This window comes from Anomaloglossus baeobatrachus, chromosome 7, assembly GCF_048569485.1.
Source record: "Anomaloglossus baeobatrachus isolate aAnoBae1 chromosome 7, aAnoBae1.hap1, whole genome shotgun sequence".
Classification (NCBI taxonomy): Eukaryota; Metazoa; Chordata; class Amphibia; order Anura; family Aromobatidae; genus Anomaloglossus; species Anomaloglossus baeobatrachus.
In genome coordinates this window covers 254,369,047-254,385,979 of record NC_134359.1, presented here as the reverse complement: position 1 = coordinate 254,385,979, position 16,933 = coordinate 254,369,047, and the positions used below count along the sequence as shown (strand labels likewise).

General features: G+C 43.8%; 1 protein-coding gene across 1 annotated transcript in view; it reads right to left on the bottom strand.

The window, feature by feature from the left end:
* The window catches only part of NPTX2 (neuronal pentraxin 2), a 47,572-nt gene that overhangs the window by 5,368 nt on the left and 25,271 nt on the right, over positions 1 to 16,933 (bottom strand). Inside the window, exons 3-4 of the mRNA XM_075318055.1 lie at positions 12,082 to 12,326; positions 2,571 to 2,750 (exon numbers count right to left, since the gene is read on the bottom strand). Coding sequence (XP_075174170.1) covers positions 2,571 to 2,750; positions 12,082 to 12,326 — 425 coding nt within the window. The remainder of the gene's footprint in view (positions 1 to 2,570; positions 2,751 to 12,081; positions 12,327 to 16,933) is intronic.

Sequence of the window (16,933 nt, the reverse complement as noted above, 5' to 3'; positions counted from 1 at the left end):
GACTTCCTTTCCCGCCTCCAGGACTGTGAACTCCTCAGTGGGTGGGGCCAACCGCCTGGCTCCACCCCACCTGGTGTGGACATCAGCCCCTGGAGGGAGGCCACAAGGATTTTGTGTCTGGCTGATGTGCCTGTCTCGGGGTGGGGGTGTGAGTTGTAGTACCTGTGACGACCTGGCTAGTCCAGGGCGCCACAATTGCAAAGTTATTTACATTTGCTTGAACAATTAATTTTTGAACGGAAACAACAGTGACCATTTACTCCCAACAGCTGACTCCAAGACTGGTCAATATTTGGACAATCTTTCAGAACATTTATCTAATATGAAATCCCATTTGATATTTTCTTAGATGAGATTAGATGATTGTTCGCAAGACAAAACAGAGGGGCTGGAGATAAACCTGCCAGGGTGCCAGTCATTAAGATTTAAGGCCCAGTCACACTAAACAACTTACCAGCGATCCCAACAACGATACAACCTGATAGGGATCGCTGGTAAGTTGCTAGGAGGTCGCTGGTGAGATGTCACACTAAGTGACGCTCCAGCGATCCCACCAGCAACCTGACCTGGCAGGGATCGCTGGAGCGTCGCTACACGGGTTGCTGGTGAGCTGTCACACAGGCAGATCTCACCAGCAACCAGTGACCAGCCCCCAGCCAGCAGCGACGCGTGGAAGTGATGCTGCGCTTGGTAACTAAGGTAAATATCGGGTAACCAACCCAATATTTACCTTGGTTACCAGCGCACACCGCTTTGCGCTGGCTCCCTGCACTCCTAGCCAGAGTACACATAGGGTTAATTACCCGATGTGTACTCCAGCTACGTGTGCAGGGAGCCGGCACTGACAGTGAGAGCGGCGGACGCTGGTAACGAAGGTAAATATCGGGTAACCAAGGTAAGAGCTTCTTGGTTACCCGATATTTACCGTGGTTACCAGCATCCGCAAAAGCCGGCTCCTGCTGCCTGCACATTCAGTTGTTGCTCTCTTGCTGTCACACACAGCGATGTGTGCTTCACAGCGGGAGAGCAACAACTAAAAAATGGTCCAGGACATTCAGCAACAACCAACGACCTCACAGCAGGGGCCAGGTTGTTGCTGGATGTCACACACAGCGACATCGCTAGCAACGTCACAAAAGTTGTTCCTTAGCAGCGATGTTGCTAACAATGTTGCTTAGTGTGACGTGGCCTTTAGACTAAAGGGAATCAAGCTGCTTGCAGTGCATTAGAATACATGCAAGCTGCAGATAAAAAATGGATTAATATTTATAACATTAAGCTTGAGACTAAATGAAATCAAGCTGCTTGCTGTGCATTATAATACATGCAAGATGCAGAAAAGAAATGGGTACATATTTATAACATTAAGCTTGAGACTAAATGAAATCAAGCTGCTTGGAGTGGATTATACTACATGCAAGCTGCAGATAACAAATGGGTAAATATTTATAACATTAAGCTTGAGACTAAATGAAATCAAGCTGCTTGGAGTGCATTATAATACATGCAAGCTGCAGAAAAGAAATGGGTAAATATTTATAACATTAAGCTTGAGACTAAATGAAACCAAGCGGCTTGCAGTGCATTATAATACATGCAAGCTGCAGATAAGAAATGGGTAAATATTTATAACATTAAGCTTGAGACTAAATGAAATCAAGCTGCTTGGAGTGCATTATAATACATGCAAGCTGCAGAAAATAAATGGGTAAATATTTATAACATTAAGCTTGAGACTAAATGAAACCAAGCGGCTTGCAGTGCATTATAATACATGCAAGCTGCAGAAAAGAAATGGGTAACTATGTATAACATTAAGCTTGAAACTAAATGAAACCAAGCGGCTTGCAGTGCATTATAATACATGCAAGCTGCAGATAAGAAATGGGTAAATATTTATAACATTAAGCTTGAGACTAAATGAAATCAAGCTGCTTGGAGTGCATTATAATACATGCAAGCTGCAGAAAAGAAATGGGTAAATATTTATAACATTAAGCTTGAGACTAAATGAAACCAAGCGGCTTGCAGTGCATTATAATACATGCAAGCTGCAGATAAGAAATGGGTAAATATTTATAACATTAAGCTTGAGACTAAATGAAATCAAGCTGCTTGGAGTGCATTATAATACATGCAAGCTGCAGAAAAGAAATGGGTAACTATGTATAACATTAAGCTTGAAACTAAATGAAATCAAGCGGCTTGCAGTGCATTATAATACATGCAAGCTGCAGAAAAGAAATTGGTAAATGTTTATAACATTTCAGAAAAAACAATTACAGAAATGTTTTCTTTATATCAAATAAATCTTTCTTAAAATAAATATCAATTGTAAAAGAAGAAATTGTATTGTATTGACAAGGAAATGCTGCAACTATATATCTTGTTTTTATCAGCTCCATATCTTTAAAACAGCAGAGTGTTCAGACCTGTTATTTATATGGAACAACTAAAGGACATTGGTCCCTTGGGTGTTCTTGGGAAAGCTTTGGAAGTAGTGTGACTATTGTGCTGTGTCTTTTGTAAGGAAAGCTGTTGTGTAAGGAGTAATTACACTTTATGCTCACCTGCTCCTGGCCCAAAATAAGAATTCCATTTGGTTTAATTGGATGCCAGGGGGCCAGATTTTCCCCCGAGCCCTGTTTGACGCCATCTAGATAGGCTTCCCACATTCCATCCCTGGTTGTCCATGTGATGCAAATATGGTGCCATTTTCCGTCACCGATAGAAAACGGGAGCTGGGCCACCTATGGGAAAAACAACATGAGGCATCAGTAACTTTTCAGTGTATCCAAAATAATTAACTAAATGAACAGGGAAAGGTTTATTTAGTTTAACATTATTAATTTTCAGTGGATGATGAGCCAGAAAGTTTAATAAAACCGAACTTTGATAATGACTAGTGTCAGGGTCTTTTCCCTATACAGCATTACCATTCACAATTGCTCAACCAGCCTACACGGATATTTTCAGCAATAACCAAATTTTCAGCCCTTAGAGTGAATCTTTCAGTAGGATGAACCCTTCTAAGCCATCTATATGGCCATGTAGGTCATAGAAAGCTGACTAAAATGATGTCTTCATATCCGAGATCCGATGTCTTATTCCAAAGAAATCCCTATTTCTTCCTAATATATAAATGGACTGTTAAGATCTACGGTCCGGACATAGATCTCCCTAAAAAACGGCCTCCTGTCACAATCGTCTACCTGAATCTTCAGACCAGTAACAGCCTTTGGACTAGAGCCTCTCATCTGGCTCTGTTCATTTAAATTGGCTTCATTTCTATTGGCACTGAAGAGGTTAAGTCCTACTGCAGCTTTTCCAAAGCAGATCCTTGCTGAGTGATCAGCTGCACTTACTAAGTAGTCACACCCTTCAGCTTTAAATAGTGGTGTATCCCAGCATTCCTTGCTGAAGATACAAAGTCATTTGTGTCCTGGCCGCCTTTGAGAAAGGTTCTGCTAGTCAAGTGCCTGTGCTCAGGCTATATCCTTTTGTTTATTTTCCCCCTTTTTGTCTTTACTTCCCTGGTGTGTTGTTAGTGGTGAGGTCTAGTGAACCCCACCTGCCCCTCATTAGTCAGTGTTACTATAGGGTCTTTCGAGGGTCCCAGGTTCCTGCTTGGCGACAGTTGCGGAGACTGTATAGGGATTGGTGAGGACAGAAGGGACAGTTGCAGGTGAGCTTAGGAGGTGCCCACATACCTCTCTCACTAGTTCCAGGGCCTCCTGTTGTTTTGGTGTCCCTGATGCCCCCTTGTCGTGTGTTTGGTTTGTTGTGCTTCAAGACGCATGTAGATCTAAACGCACCTCGTTAGGCTTGCTACACCTGATGAACGTAAATAAAAGGAGGCGTTTCTAGAGTGAGACATGTAGATCAGAGAGCATTCTGTCAGTTATTACATGTCTCAGACTGGTAATGCCTCCTTTCATTTACAATATGCTCTGGAGGCAGATTCTCAAGGAGATCTATGTCTGGCCAATAGATCTGAACAGCTAATTTACATATTAAGAAAAACAAGGATTTCTCTTGAATAAGAAATCAGACAGCAGATATCCAAATATAATTAAATTCAACTTCCTATGACCTGCATGCTCATGTAGACGGTGTAAGAGGGTTGATATTCCCTTTAATTACAGTTATATTCAATTACCTAATTATCACCATCCAACATTTAGTTTTAAAGCTGATATGCTGCTGTATGGAAATGTCCATTGTCTCAATGGCTATAGGGAGCTCCGGTTTTGAGATTATAAGAACCCGCAGATTTGGGTTAACTGCTTACTGGACCCTCTCACGACACAGTAAAAAAAGAGGAATGCCCTCCTAGCTAATTAGTTAATTAGTCACGGTGTATTCAGACAATCATATGAATCCGACCGAGATCGGACCGCAATGCTTTGTGTGGCCGCGGCTCTCTTGACCCGAGCATACTGTATATTTCTATGCAGCTGTCACACTCAGGTCGGGAGAGCCGCGGATGGTCCTAGCATTGTAGTCTGATCTCGGTATAATTTAGGCCTGTCTGAATGCACCCTAACGGTGATCCACCTCAGCCTGTGACTGGCCAAACGGGCATTTCCACTAGTTCTAGGAAGGAGCCACGACTGGTTAAACCTCTAAAAGGGAGCTTCTTGGGATCACTTCGGGTAAGTATCACTTCTTCAATTATTTTTTTAAGTAGTGTAAGGAATTTTAAATATACAGATCCACTATATTATAAAATACAAAAAGAAAATATTTGTGTATCTATGAAGCCATACCGAGGTCTGATGTTGGACCCCGATGACTATAGAGTACTTTACACGCTGCGACATCGCTAACGATTTTTTTTTTTAAAATAAGTACAGGTTGGAATGTTTAGTGCTGTAGTGCACATTTGGTGCTGCTTTTTGTTGTTTTTTCTTCATTGAATTGGTCGGTGGTTGACCTCCACCTTGCTTTGCACCCCAATTTGGGATGTATTCCATCTGTCTAGATTTTGGCGGTTGGTGACTGTTCACATTAAGTCATCAGGCTTTGTCCACAGGCTATTTACTTCACGCAGCATTTGCTTGGACCTGTCCCGCCCACAGCCATGACTCAGTCATGGGTACGGGATTGAAATAGACCAGGTGAGTGCTGCTAAGAGCAGTTCTACTATTCATATGTGAGGCCGTATGGCACATTTTATAAAAATATTTTAGTGTAGGACTGCTTCAAATGAGATTTGCCGTGACGTGGCGAAGCAGCTCAAGAAATTGCAATTTTTTGCCAAAAATCTCAAACATTTTTAAAATAAGTACAGTTTTGGAATGTTTAGTGCTGTAGTGCACATTTGGTGCTGCTTTTTGTTGTTTTTTCTTCATTGAATTGGTCGGTGGTTGACCTCCACCTTGCTTTGCACCCCAATTTGGGATGTATTCCATCTGTCTAGATTTTGGCGGTTGGTGACTGTTCACATTAAGTCATCAGGCTTTGTCCACAGGCTATTTACTTCATGCAGCATTTGCTTGGACCTGTCCCGCCCACAGCCATGACTCAGTCATGGGTACGGGATTGAAATAGACCAGGTGAGTGCTGCTAAGAGCAGTTCTACTATTCATATGTGAGGCCGTATGGCACATTTTATAAAAATATTTTAGTGTAGGACTGCTTCAAATGAGATTTGCCGTGACGTGGCGAAGCAGCTCAAGAAATTGCAATTTTTTGCCAAAAATCTCAAACTTTTTAAAATAAGTACAGTTTGGAATGTTTAGTGCTGTAGTGCACATTTGGTGCTGCTTTTTGTTGTTTTTTCTTCATTGAATTGGTCGGTGGTTGACCTCCACCTTGCTTTGCACCCCAATTTGGGATGTATTCCATCTGTCTAGATTTTGGCGGTTGGTGACTGTTCACATTAAGTCATCAGGCTTTGTCCACAGGCTATTTACGTCATGCAGCATTTGCTTGGACCTGTCCCGCCCACAGCCATGACTCAGTCATGGGTACGGGATTGAAATAGACCAGGTGAGTGCTGCTAAGAGCAGTTCTACTATTCATATGTGAGGCCGTATGGCACATTTTATAAAAATATTTTAGTGTAGGACTGCTTCAAATGAGATTTGCCGTGACGTGGCGAAGCAGCTCAAGAAATTGCAATTTTTTGCCAAAAATCTCAAAATTTTTAAAATAAGTACAGTTTGGAATGTTTAGTGCTGTAGTGCACATTTGGTGCTGCTTTTTGTTGTTTTTTCTTCATTGAATTGGTCGGTGGTTGACCTCCACCTTGCTTTGCACCCCAATTTGGGATGTATTCCATCTGTCTAGATTTTGGCGGTTGGTGACTGTTCACATTAAGTCATCAGGCTTTGTCCACAGGCTATTTACTTCATGCAGCATTTGCTTGGACCTGTCCCGCCCACAGCCATGACTCAGTCATGGGTACGGGATTGAAATAGACCAGGTGAGTGCTGCTAAGAGCAGTTCTACTATTCATATGTGAGGCCGTATGGCACATTTTATAAAAATATTTTAGTGTAGGACTGCTTCAAATGAGATTTGCCGTGACGTGGCGAGGCAGCTCAAGAAATTGCAATTTTTTGCCAAAAATCTCAAAATTTTTAAAATAAGTACAGTTTGGAATGTTTAGTGCTGTAGTGCACATTTGGTGCTGCTTTTTGTTGTTTTTTCTTCATTGAATTGGTCGGTGGTTGACCTCCACCTTGCTTTGCACCCCAATTTGGGATGTATTCCATCTGTCTAGATTTTGGCGGTTGGTGACTGTTCACATTAAGTCATCAGGCCTTGTCCACAGGCTATTTACTTCATGCAGCATTTGCTTGGACCTGTCCCGCCCACAACCATGACTCAGTAATGGGTACGGGATTGAAATAGACCAGGTGAGTGCTGCTAAGAGCAGTTCTACTATTCATATGTGAGGCCGTATGGCACATTTTATAAAAATATTTTAGTGTAGGACTGCTTCAAATGAGATTTGCCGTGATGTGGCGAGGCAGCTCAAGAAATTGCAATTTTTTGCCAAAAATCTCAAAATTTTTAAAATAAGTACAGTTTGGAATGTTTAGTGCTGTAGTGCACATTTGGTGCTGCTTTTTGTTGTTTTTTCGACATCGCTAACGATATATCATCGGGGTCACGGTGTTTGTGACGCACATCCGGCGTCGTTAGCAACATCGCAGCGTGTGACAGCTAGGAGCGACAATCAACGATCGCAAAAACGGCAAAAATCGTTGATCGTTGACACGTCGCTCCTAATCATAATGTCATTGGTGTTTCATTCCGCAGGTTATTCGTCATTCCTGCGGCACCACACATCACTGTGTGTGACACCGCAGGAACGACGAACATCATCCTACCTGCGTCCACCGGAAAGGAGGAAGGAAGGAGGTGGGTGGGATGTTCCGGCCGCTCATCTCCTCCCCTCCTCTTCTATTGGGCGGCCGTTTAGTGACGCCGCAGTTACGTCGCTGTGACGCCGAACGCACCTCCCCCTTGAAGGAGGGATTGTTCGGCGGCCACAGCGTCTTCGCTGAACAGCTAAGTGCGTGTGACGCTGCCGTAGCGATAATGTTCGCTACGGCAGCGATCACTACATGTCGCACGAACGACGGGGACGGGTGCTATCGCTCGCGACATCGCTAGCAATCGCTAGCGATGTCATAGCGTGTAAAGCACCCTTATGTCTTGAATAAAGTCACATTTTTGGGGTTAACTGCAGTCCAAAACCCAATTATTGATTTTGCCATCATAAAGGTCCATGTTTGACATTTTGTCCATAGACACAGTATTGGGAGACCAGACTTTTATAGATGCTCATTTATTATTATTATTTTTTTATTTCTTTTTTTTCAGATTGAGAAATAGGAGGCGATTTGAATTTTTAGATGTTTTCTTTTTTATTATTTACAAAAATGTTGATATTTTTTACTTATTTTCTAGTCTTCTCAGTTGTGCGGAACATGCTATCATTGATTGCTTGTACTATGACAATGCTTCGGCGTTGCACTACATAGGGGAAAAAAAATATTTCTTATGAAGCTCAGTGACAGAGTAATGCTCGTGGCTGGTGTAGGGGTAGCGATCAGGGCTAGTGGACCCACTGGACCTCAGGGGGGACCTGGTATTACCCTTTAGTGGGAGGGGCTTAATGAAGCTCATACTGCAAGGTAGATGCCAGGTGCCACTCTCAGGGCAGTGACCAAGACTGTGGCAGCTGACCCCAGAACAGATGACAGACTCAGGTATGGGCACAGGTACAGGATGGCTGGGGTAGACAGGCTGCCGGGTACAGACAGTTACAGTGGGCACGGCAGGGACAGATAGATAGGGTAGAGAGGTACAGGTGACAGACACAGGGATAATGGGACAGGAGCATGGGAAATAAAGTCATTGCGCAGGTACCTGATCTAATCGGAAGATGCCCTAAATACACAGTGCCTCTCAACCATAGGCTGAGAGGCATTTCCTGGATATAGGGCACCGGTCCTTTTAGAGGAGGGCTGATGCGTATGCACTCTTGGGAGACCTAGGCTGAGTGCAGGGAAACTGACAACTAGCTAGCAGACTGAAGACTGACTAACTAAAGTCGTTGCGCAGGCACGTCCCCTAATGGGAAGGTGCCCTAAATACATAGAGCCTCTCAACCCTAGGTTGAGAGGCATTTCCTGGAAAAAAGGGCATCGGTCCTTTAAGAGAAGAGCTGATGCACATGTGCGTGCCCTAAGCACACTCCTGAGAGACCTGGGTTGAGTGCACAGGCCCCAGCAGAAGAAAGAGGCAGAACACACAAGGATTTCCGTGGGGGGAGGATGTGACCTGGCCGACACATTGAGTAAATTGGCACTGCAGACAGGTTTATAAAGTAGTTACAAAGATTGTCTTCGGTAGGTCTCGATCCGTCATGGTAACTTATCAGCACCCCATAATCGCTTATATGAATTGAAACCCTCTAAATGCAGTTGTCAGACACTGACAGTGGCATCTAAACGGTTCCACAGCAGCGATCTCGGCTGCTGGCTGTATAATACAGCCTGAACCTGCCATGTATGGAGTGGGCTCAGTTCCATGCGCCCGATAAGGCTTTTTAGCATACAAATGAGATTGAGATTGCTGGGATCTCGACCAATCCATACTGGAGCCAAATTTAGCTGTTCTATCTCCTGTTCCCTGGCGAGAGATGGCGGTATGCATGCTGTCAACATGTCTTTTTTTTATTTTGGAAGGATTGTATTTATTAATAATGGTTACAAAGATAGATGTAAGTAATTGATCAGCATTGCCCAAATTGTGCGTACCTCAAAGTCCTATTTCATTCCAGAATTGGCGCCTCATGCCTTATCATTGGGCTGTGAATTCCTCTAGAGAGCCGAGTGATTTCCAAATTCTGGCAGCGCTGGGAATACATTTGAGATTCACGAATTTATAGCAGCTTGTGAGATCTGTATGCATTTCTGACAAGCTGTGAAAATCCCGGCCGTCTGAATGGTACTGCGAGTCTCCTAGCAACATTACTACCATACACCATGGGACTATACGTTTACCGGCCTAATAAGCATTGTGGAAAACACCACGAAGCAAGTACATTATACACTTCATTATTTTACTACGCTCACAAATCTATCGCGTAGCATTGAAAGTTAATGGCTACTAAAAAATATAATATCTATTGATCTATGGAATTATCCCATCTATGGTATATTCTTTCTATGGAAGCTGAAAAATAAAGCAGGTGGATGGAGGAAGCGATGACATCTTGGAAGTTTTTGCTGTTATGATCTACTACAACAGCAGTGCCTATGGGTCCATGTGGCAAACAGGCCCTCTGTTAGGTGCCATATTCTCTAGAACCAATACTGTGCTTTACCTAGAACTGTAGTCCTTCATTTTAGAGATAACATTGGTGCTTGCCCTTAGATTATACCAATTAGTCATTAAAGTGGATCTGTCAATAGATTTCAAAATACAAACTGCATAATTTATTATATATGATATATGATTTTAGTTCAGATGACTTCAAGTAATGAGAAGAGGATCCAGGGCACTGCTTCACACCATTATTCACCTGTTTTACAGTCCAAAACACACAGGTAAAAAATCGGAGCTGCTCTGGGGTGCATATTATAGGGAAGGCAATATTTAAGTGCGAAACGGCCGTCGTCTGACGTGTCCGGCGTGCACTCCCTCCCCGCCGCCCCCCCCCCCCCCACACATGTAACCTCCACGTTTGAATAAAATAATCTTCTGCACAGCAAGATCTGGTGAGTGCCATTTTCTACAATTTTAGTTCAGATGACACTAGTGTATATACTTTAAAAAATCCATGACACAATGGGTGTAAAATAAATTTTGAATGTTTAATCTCAATCTCCACCCACCAAGCCTGATTTACAGCTCCTCAGTGTGCCTCCTCCATGCTGAGATCTCACACTGATTGACAGCTCTTCAATGCTCCTCCTCCCTGCTGAGATCTCACACTAATAGCTCTTCAGTACTTCTCCTCCCTGCTGAGATCTCACACTGATAGCTCTTCAGTACTTCTCCTCCCTGCTGAGATCTCACACTGATAGCTCTTTAGTACTTCTCCTCCCTGGTGAGATCTCACACTGATAGCTCTTCAGTACTTCTCCTCCCTGCTGAGATCTCACACTGATAGCTCTTTAGTACTTCTCCTCCCTGCTGAGATCTCACACTAATAGCTCTTCAGTACTTCTCCTCCCTGCTGAGATCTCACACTGATAGCTCTTCAGTACTTCTCCTCCCTGCTGAGATCTCACACTGATAGCTCTTTAGTACTTCTCCTCCCTGCTGAGATCTCACACTGATAGCTCTTCAGTACTTCTCCTCCCTGCTGAGATCTCACACTGATAGCTCTTCAGTACTTCTCCTCCCTGCTGAGATCTCACACTGATAGCTCTTCAGTACTTCTCCTCCCTGCTGAGATCTCACACTAATAGCTCTTCAGTACTTCTCCTCCCTGCTGAGATCTCACACTGATAGCTCTTCAGTACTTCTCCTCCCTGCTGAGATCTCACACTGATAGCTCTTTAGTACTTCTCCTCCCTGCTGAGATCTCACACTGATAGCTCTTCAGTACTTCTCCTCCCTGCTGAGATCTCACACTAATAGCTCTTCAGTACTTCTCCTCCCTGCTGAGATCTCACACTGATAGCTCTTCAGTACTTCTCCTCCCTGCTGAGATCTCACACTAATAGCTCTTCAGTACTTCTCCTCCCTGCTGAGATCTCACACTGATAGCTCTTTAGTACTTCTCCTCCCTGCTGAGATCTCACACTGATAGCTCTTCAGTACTTCTCCTCCCTGCTGAGATCTCACACTGATAGCTCTTCAGTACTTCTCCTCCCTGCTGAGATCTCACACTGTTTGACAACTCTTCAGTGCTCCTTCTCCCTGCTGAGATCTCACACTGATTTATATCTCTTCAGTGTCACTCCTCCCTGCTGAGATCTCACACTACTCACTACAAGCTGCAGCTGTCAGATAGGCTGGGTGGAGGAGACTAAATACACTTAAACTCATGAGCTCTCTTGCACTTTTTTCCTGGGTTTATATAGTTATTCTGATACAGATTTTCAAGGAGTACATCAGCAACATCAGGTCTAATGGATTTATTTAAAAATGGTCTGCAGTTTTTATTGTTAAATCTGGTGCCATATTCATTTTAAGGATCATTCCTACTGACAAACCTCTTTATTTTTGGCACAACTAAATACCATACCCAAATTGTAACTAGGATGCAAAAAAAGCATGAGTCAGTCATTACAAAATGACTGTTCAAACCAAACACAAGTGCTGGGAGCATCCTTGGCATGTCAAATGAAGTCAGTACACCTTCTCACTCACACCTTTTCCTACATCAGTCTCCATCCTCTTCTTTCTTGATTGACAGATCTCAGTTTACAAGAGCCAGATAAAGACAAACAAGTAGGTGGGAAGGGGCTCTAAACTTTTTGGAAATGTTAAGGGTGCAATGAGAGCCTGGGCTTGGTTTGATCAGTCTTCTTCTGCTGACACATGACCCTTAAAAGCTTACGTACAAGCAAAATGAGATTTTTCAGTGATGCATGTTATACATACCTTATCATTAATTAGTAGTTCAATAGGGTGATTGCCCCACTCAATCAGCACAATCTCATTGGCTTGGCCTTGTACAGCGTAGGAGAAGGGGGTCCCGATACCAGGCGATGCACTGGACTTTAACCACATGCAGATGGTAAATGCAAACAGCTCAGGCAGAGTCTTTTTAATCTTCCCATACAAATAATTAGTACGAAGCGGAAGAGAAACCTTGAAGTCATCGGGAGATTTGAACGCACTGCTCCCTGTTGGAAAACACAAGGATAAAGCAAAGATGAATCAGTTCAAGGCATAAAGTATTATTTCTATTGATACTGGATGGAAAATCATCGGCACGTGAGCGATTTCACTGTTAAGGCCACTTTACACACAACGATATCGCCTGCGATCTTGTTAGCGATGTGACACGCCCAGATCGTTGCTATGATTTGCCATGATCGCTCATAGGTCGTTTTGTAGCGGTCACACGTACCCATCTCACAAACGACGCTACATCGTTCAGCGACATATTGCTTGACCAAGGCAGACACCGTCACACAGCATTCCTCCCAATGATTCCAGCAACGACAGAGGTGTATAATTGTCCATAGCATGCACCCTGGCATGTGATTGCCTCGCCCTCTCCACGCCCCAACTTCCATACTGTCAGAATCTCCTACGATTTGTGTACGCCTTATCAACCATGGCTGCCAAATCAGAACGCACTTGGGACCACCAATCAGAGCGGAGGAGGCGTGGAGCATTGCTCGTAACGACGCGCCCGCGTCACTAATGATGGACGCACTAACGATGGTGTTCATCGTTGGCAGGGTGTCAAATGTAACAATATGCTGCGTTCGAAATGACTATTTTTACGATTGCTCGGAGTCGCTCGTAGGTGTCACTTGCAACGACGTCGCTAACGACGACGGAAGTGCGTCACGAAAACCGTGACCCCGACGACATATTGTCAGATAAAATCGTAGCGTGTAACGGGGCCTCAGATTGCCTTATTTACATTTGTTATGGTGGCATACGGCATATCTTTGTCGATCCGTTGATCCCCTTCATCTGTATATGTATGTTTTGTATACACCTCTCGTCCCCTGATGACCATTGTTAACTGGGAAGATGAGTTGGGAGAGAACTTTAGAAATTTTAGAGGGCGGCGGATGGTGGCATCCTTTTCGGGATGGGTGCGCCCTATGCTGCTAAGGGGTAACACTTCTTCTTGTGGAAAGCGCCAAGCTGGAGTATGGAGACTAATAGACTATACAATGGAATTAAAATATGAAAAAAGACTCTACAGAAAGGACGATAACAGGAACTCTACTTAGTGATACCTATGTTAAGCCAGCCATACACGGTCAATCATTCGGTTGATCAGTTGGCCGACAGCTACCGTGTTTTTCCAAAAATAAGACACTGTCTTATTTTATTTTCCCTGAAAAAAAGCGCTAGGGCTTATTTTTGGGTAGGTCTTATTCTTGGAGAAACATGTTGGGGGTAAGTTTACCCCCCAAAAAAGCAGACCCCACTTCCAAAGAGAATCATACTTACCAGACCCCAGACGTTTGAGTGGCTCCCAAGTCCTCCTTAGATCTTCAACGGGCACTCCCAGCAGGTATTCTGCACGCCATCCTCCCCTGCTTCTGACCAACACACTCACATACATCAGATCAGATCACACACACACACACACACACACACACTTCAGATCGCACATACTCACCACATCTGGCAATACCGACTGCTTTTGGCCAGTAGGGGTAGATGGGACATAGTGCATTCCACAGCAGGTCCTTCATATGTTCCACCACAGGTCCTCACGGTCCACTGCATTGCGTCCCATCTTCCCCTGCCGATCGGAAGCAATCGGTATCGCCAGATGAGTTGAGTCAGTGTGTGCGATCTGATGTGTGATAGTGTGTGCAATCTGATGTGTGTGTGTGTGTGTGTGTGTGTCTGTGCATTCCACTGTAGGTCCTCCATTTGGCGTCTGGTGAGTATGATTGCGGGGTCTTCTTTCTTCTCTCTTTTGGGGGTGTCAGCTTTCTATAATGAAGTATCCTGCAGTATTCTTTAACTTTTTTTTAGCTGCATAAACACTTCTTTATTGAGCCGCAACTAGGGCCTATTTTCGAGGTAGGGCTTATATTTAAGCCTTGCACCGAAAATGCTGAAAATTTCTGCTAGGGCTTATTTTTGCAAAAACATGGTATCTCAGCCATCTATCCTATACATAGGAGAGATCCGTTGACTGACACCTTTGGCGATGGTCTAAATCCTGGTTGAGCAAAAGGATCATTAGTCTGAAGTCAGACATTCCAGATCCTTAGATTCTATGATGATCAATTCTCTGTAGCCAGCAAACAGAGTAGACTGTAGACCGTCGATATCGGTGGGTTTGGTGGGTTTAGCTTCAATTAGTATAACATCTATTGGAGCCAGGGTGAAGGAGTTAGTGTTCCTGCCATATATATCTCCTTCAGGTGTGTTGTTCCTCTCTGTAATTATACCTGGGTATCATTATACCTTTTTATAGAATTACAGACCCACCACAGTTTGGTTGTATTTTAGGTCTACAGGACTTAATTTTGTGCTAATTTTTTATTACTCATACAGGGTATCTCTAAAGGGGGAGTTACACGGTACGATATCGCTAGCGAGCGTACCCGCCCCCGTCGTTTGTGCGTCACGGGCAATTCGATGCCTGTGGCGCACAATATCGCTAATACACGTCACACGTACTTACCTTCCTAGCGACGTCGCTGTGGGCGGCGAACAACCTCTTCGTTAAGGGGGAGGTTCGTGCGCCATAACAGCGATGTCACACAGCGGCCGACCAATAGAAGCGGAGGGGCGGAGAGCAGCCGCAGGAAAGCCACGCCCACCTCATTGCAAGTAATCTGTTGTTCGTCGTTCCCGGGGTGTCACACGTAGCGATGTGTGCTGCCTCAGGAATGACGAACAACCTGCGTCCTCAACGACCAACGAGATTTTGAAAATGAACGACGTGTCAACGATCAACGATAAGGTGAGTATTTTTGATCGTTAACACTCGCTCGGAGCTGTTACACGCAACGGCATCGCTAACGACACCGGATGTGTGTCACGAATTCCGTGACCCCGACGACATTTCGTTAGATATGTCGTTGCGTGTAATGGGGCCTTAGCAGTCTCACTTAAATACTAAAGGAGCCCAAACACCTTATTTAGAGTATGGGCTTGTTCTACCTCTACCAACTCCTCATAAACATGCATGCTCACTTTGGCCTAGTGTGCATGTGTTTGCAATGGAGAGAGAGATTTTAACTATTGCCAGGCACCTGTTGGCTACTTATCTCCTGGGAAAACTAAAGGATTACATAATGTACAATGCCCAAAACTTTTAGATGATATCTAGAAGCCTAGATATTCATTAAAAGGTTGGCTGGTCCTGCCAAATGTAATGTGTATGGGGGCCCTAAAGGATTATTCTCATCACGATAAATTGTTAAAATTGAAAAGTGCTTGAAACAAGAAGTAACTTTGCAATTTACTTGTTATTAAAAAAATATATTATTAATTTGGTAATTTACTAGGTTAGCCAGAGCAGAGCTTGCAAGCCTATTGCCAAGAGCTTGTAAGCACTATGCTTCTTGTGGAAGACCACCACTATTAGTAGATTTTCAAAGGAGTACAGTGCTTACAATCTGTTTGTGATTGCGCTTGCAAGTGCTGCTCTGATGCTAGATGGATCATTCCTCCGAATCTGCATGAGCAACGCTGCCTTAGCTTTCAACATTGGAGAGATCAAAGTTGTGTCCAGCGGTATGACAATGCTAATGGTCCACACTGTCAATCAATCAGGAACTGTCAATCAATCAGGACTACACCACCTCCAGCAATCAAGGAGCCAGGAGGCAGGAGAGAGGTTGAGCACAACCTTTAAATCCCCATGCTTCTGTGGGTCCACATTTGGTGCCTCCATATAACAGAGGGTTTTGGTAGGGAAAATATCTATATCTGCAGAAAACTATTTTTTAGTTGGATTCCATATTAATCAAATGGGAAGATCCTTGTCCAGTATACTTGAATATACAATCAGAATCATAAAAGTACAATATTTGCCCTGTGGAGCTGTATGGCTATACACATGAGGTATAAGTCAGCCAAATCCCTACAATTTTGGTGGGATCAGCTAATAACGTTGTTAGTATGGGGTCTCCCTAACTTTACCTTGATGGTAGATGTTGATGGAAAAAGGGTTTGGAAATGTTGGTTTTCGACCTTTGCAATCATTTGTTTCATAGGGTAACAAGTCAGAGAGTTATGGTGTTCTTATGAGATTAGAATTCAAGAGTAAAAGCCCCAGTATTCTTCTGTATCAAAGTCAAAATCCGTGTTTACCTGGAAATTAGACTATCCCAAAAAATAAGCCCTAACAGAAACTTTTGCCCTTTTTGGAATGTGCTTAAAATACAAGCCCTACTCCAAAACTAAGCCCTAGTTGTGGTTCAATAATAAAGTGTCCAGGCAGCTAAAAAGGTTAAAGTATGCATCAGGACACTACATTAAAGAACGCAGACACCCCCAAGAGAGAGAAGACGACCCAAAAAAATGCAGACAGCAAGTCCAAAAAAAAAAAATCGCACTCACCAGATCACGAACAACTGCAGCTGACAAGTGCCGATGGTGAATGGGCTCTCCCACAGAGATCTGCGTCGCTGTCAGGTCTCTTGCGGTTCTGCTCTCACACACACACATCGGTCTGCTCTCACTAACTCTGCACTAGTGAAACTGCTTCCGGCCAGCAGGGGGGAGCGACAGCTGTGTAACACATGGGGAAAGACCACGGTGGAACACAGGAGAAGCAACAACGGTGGAATGC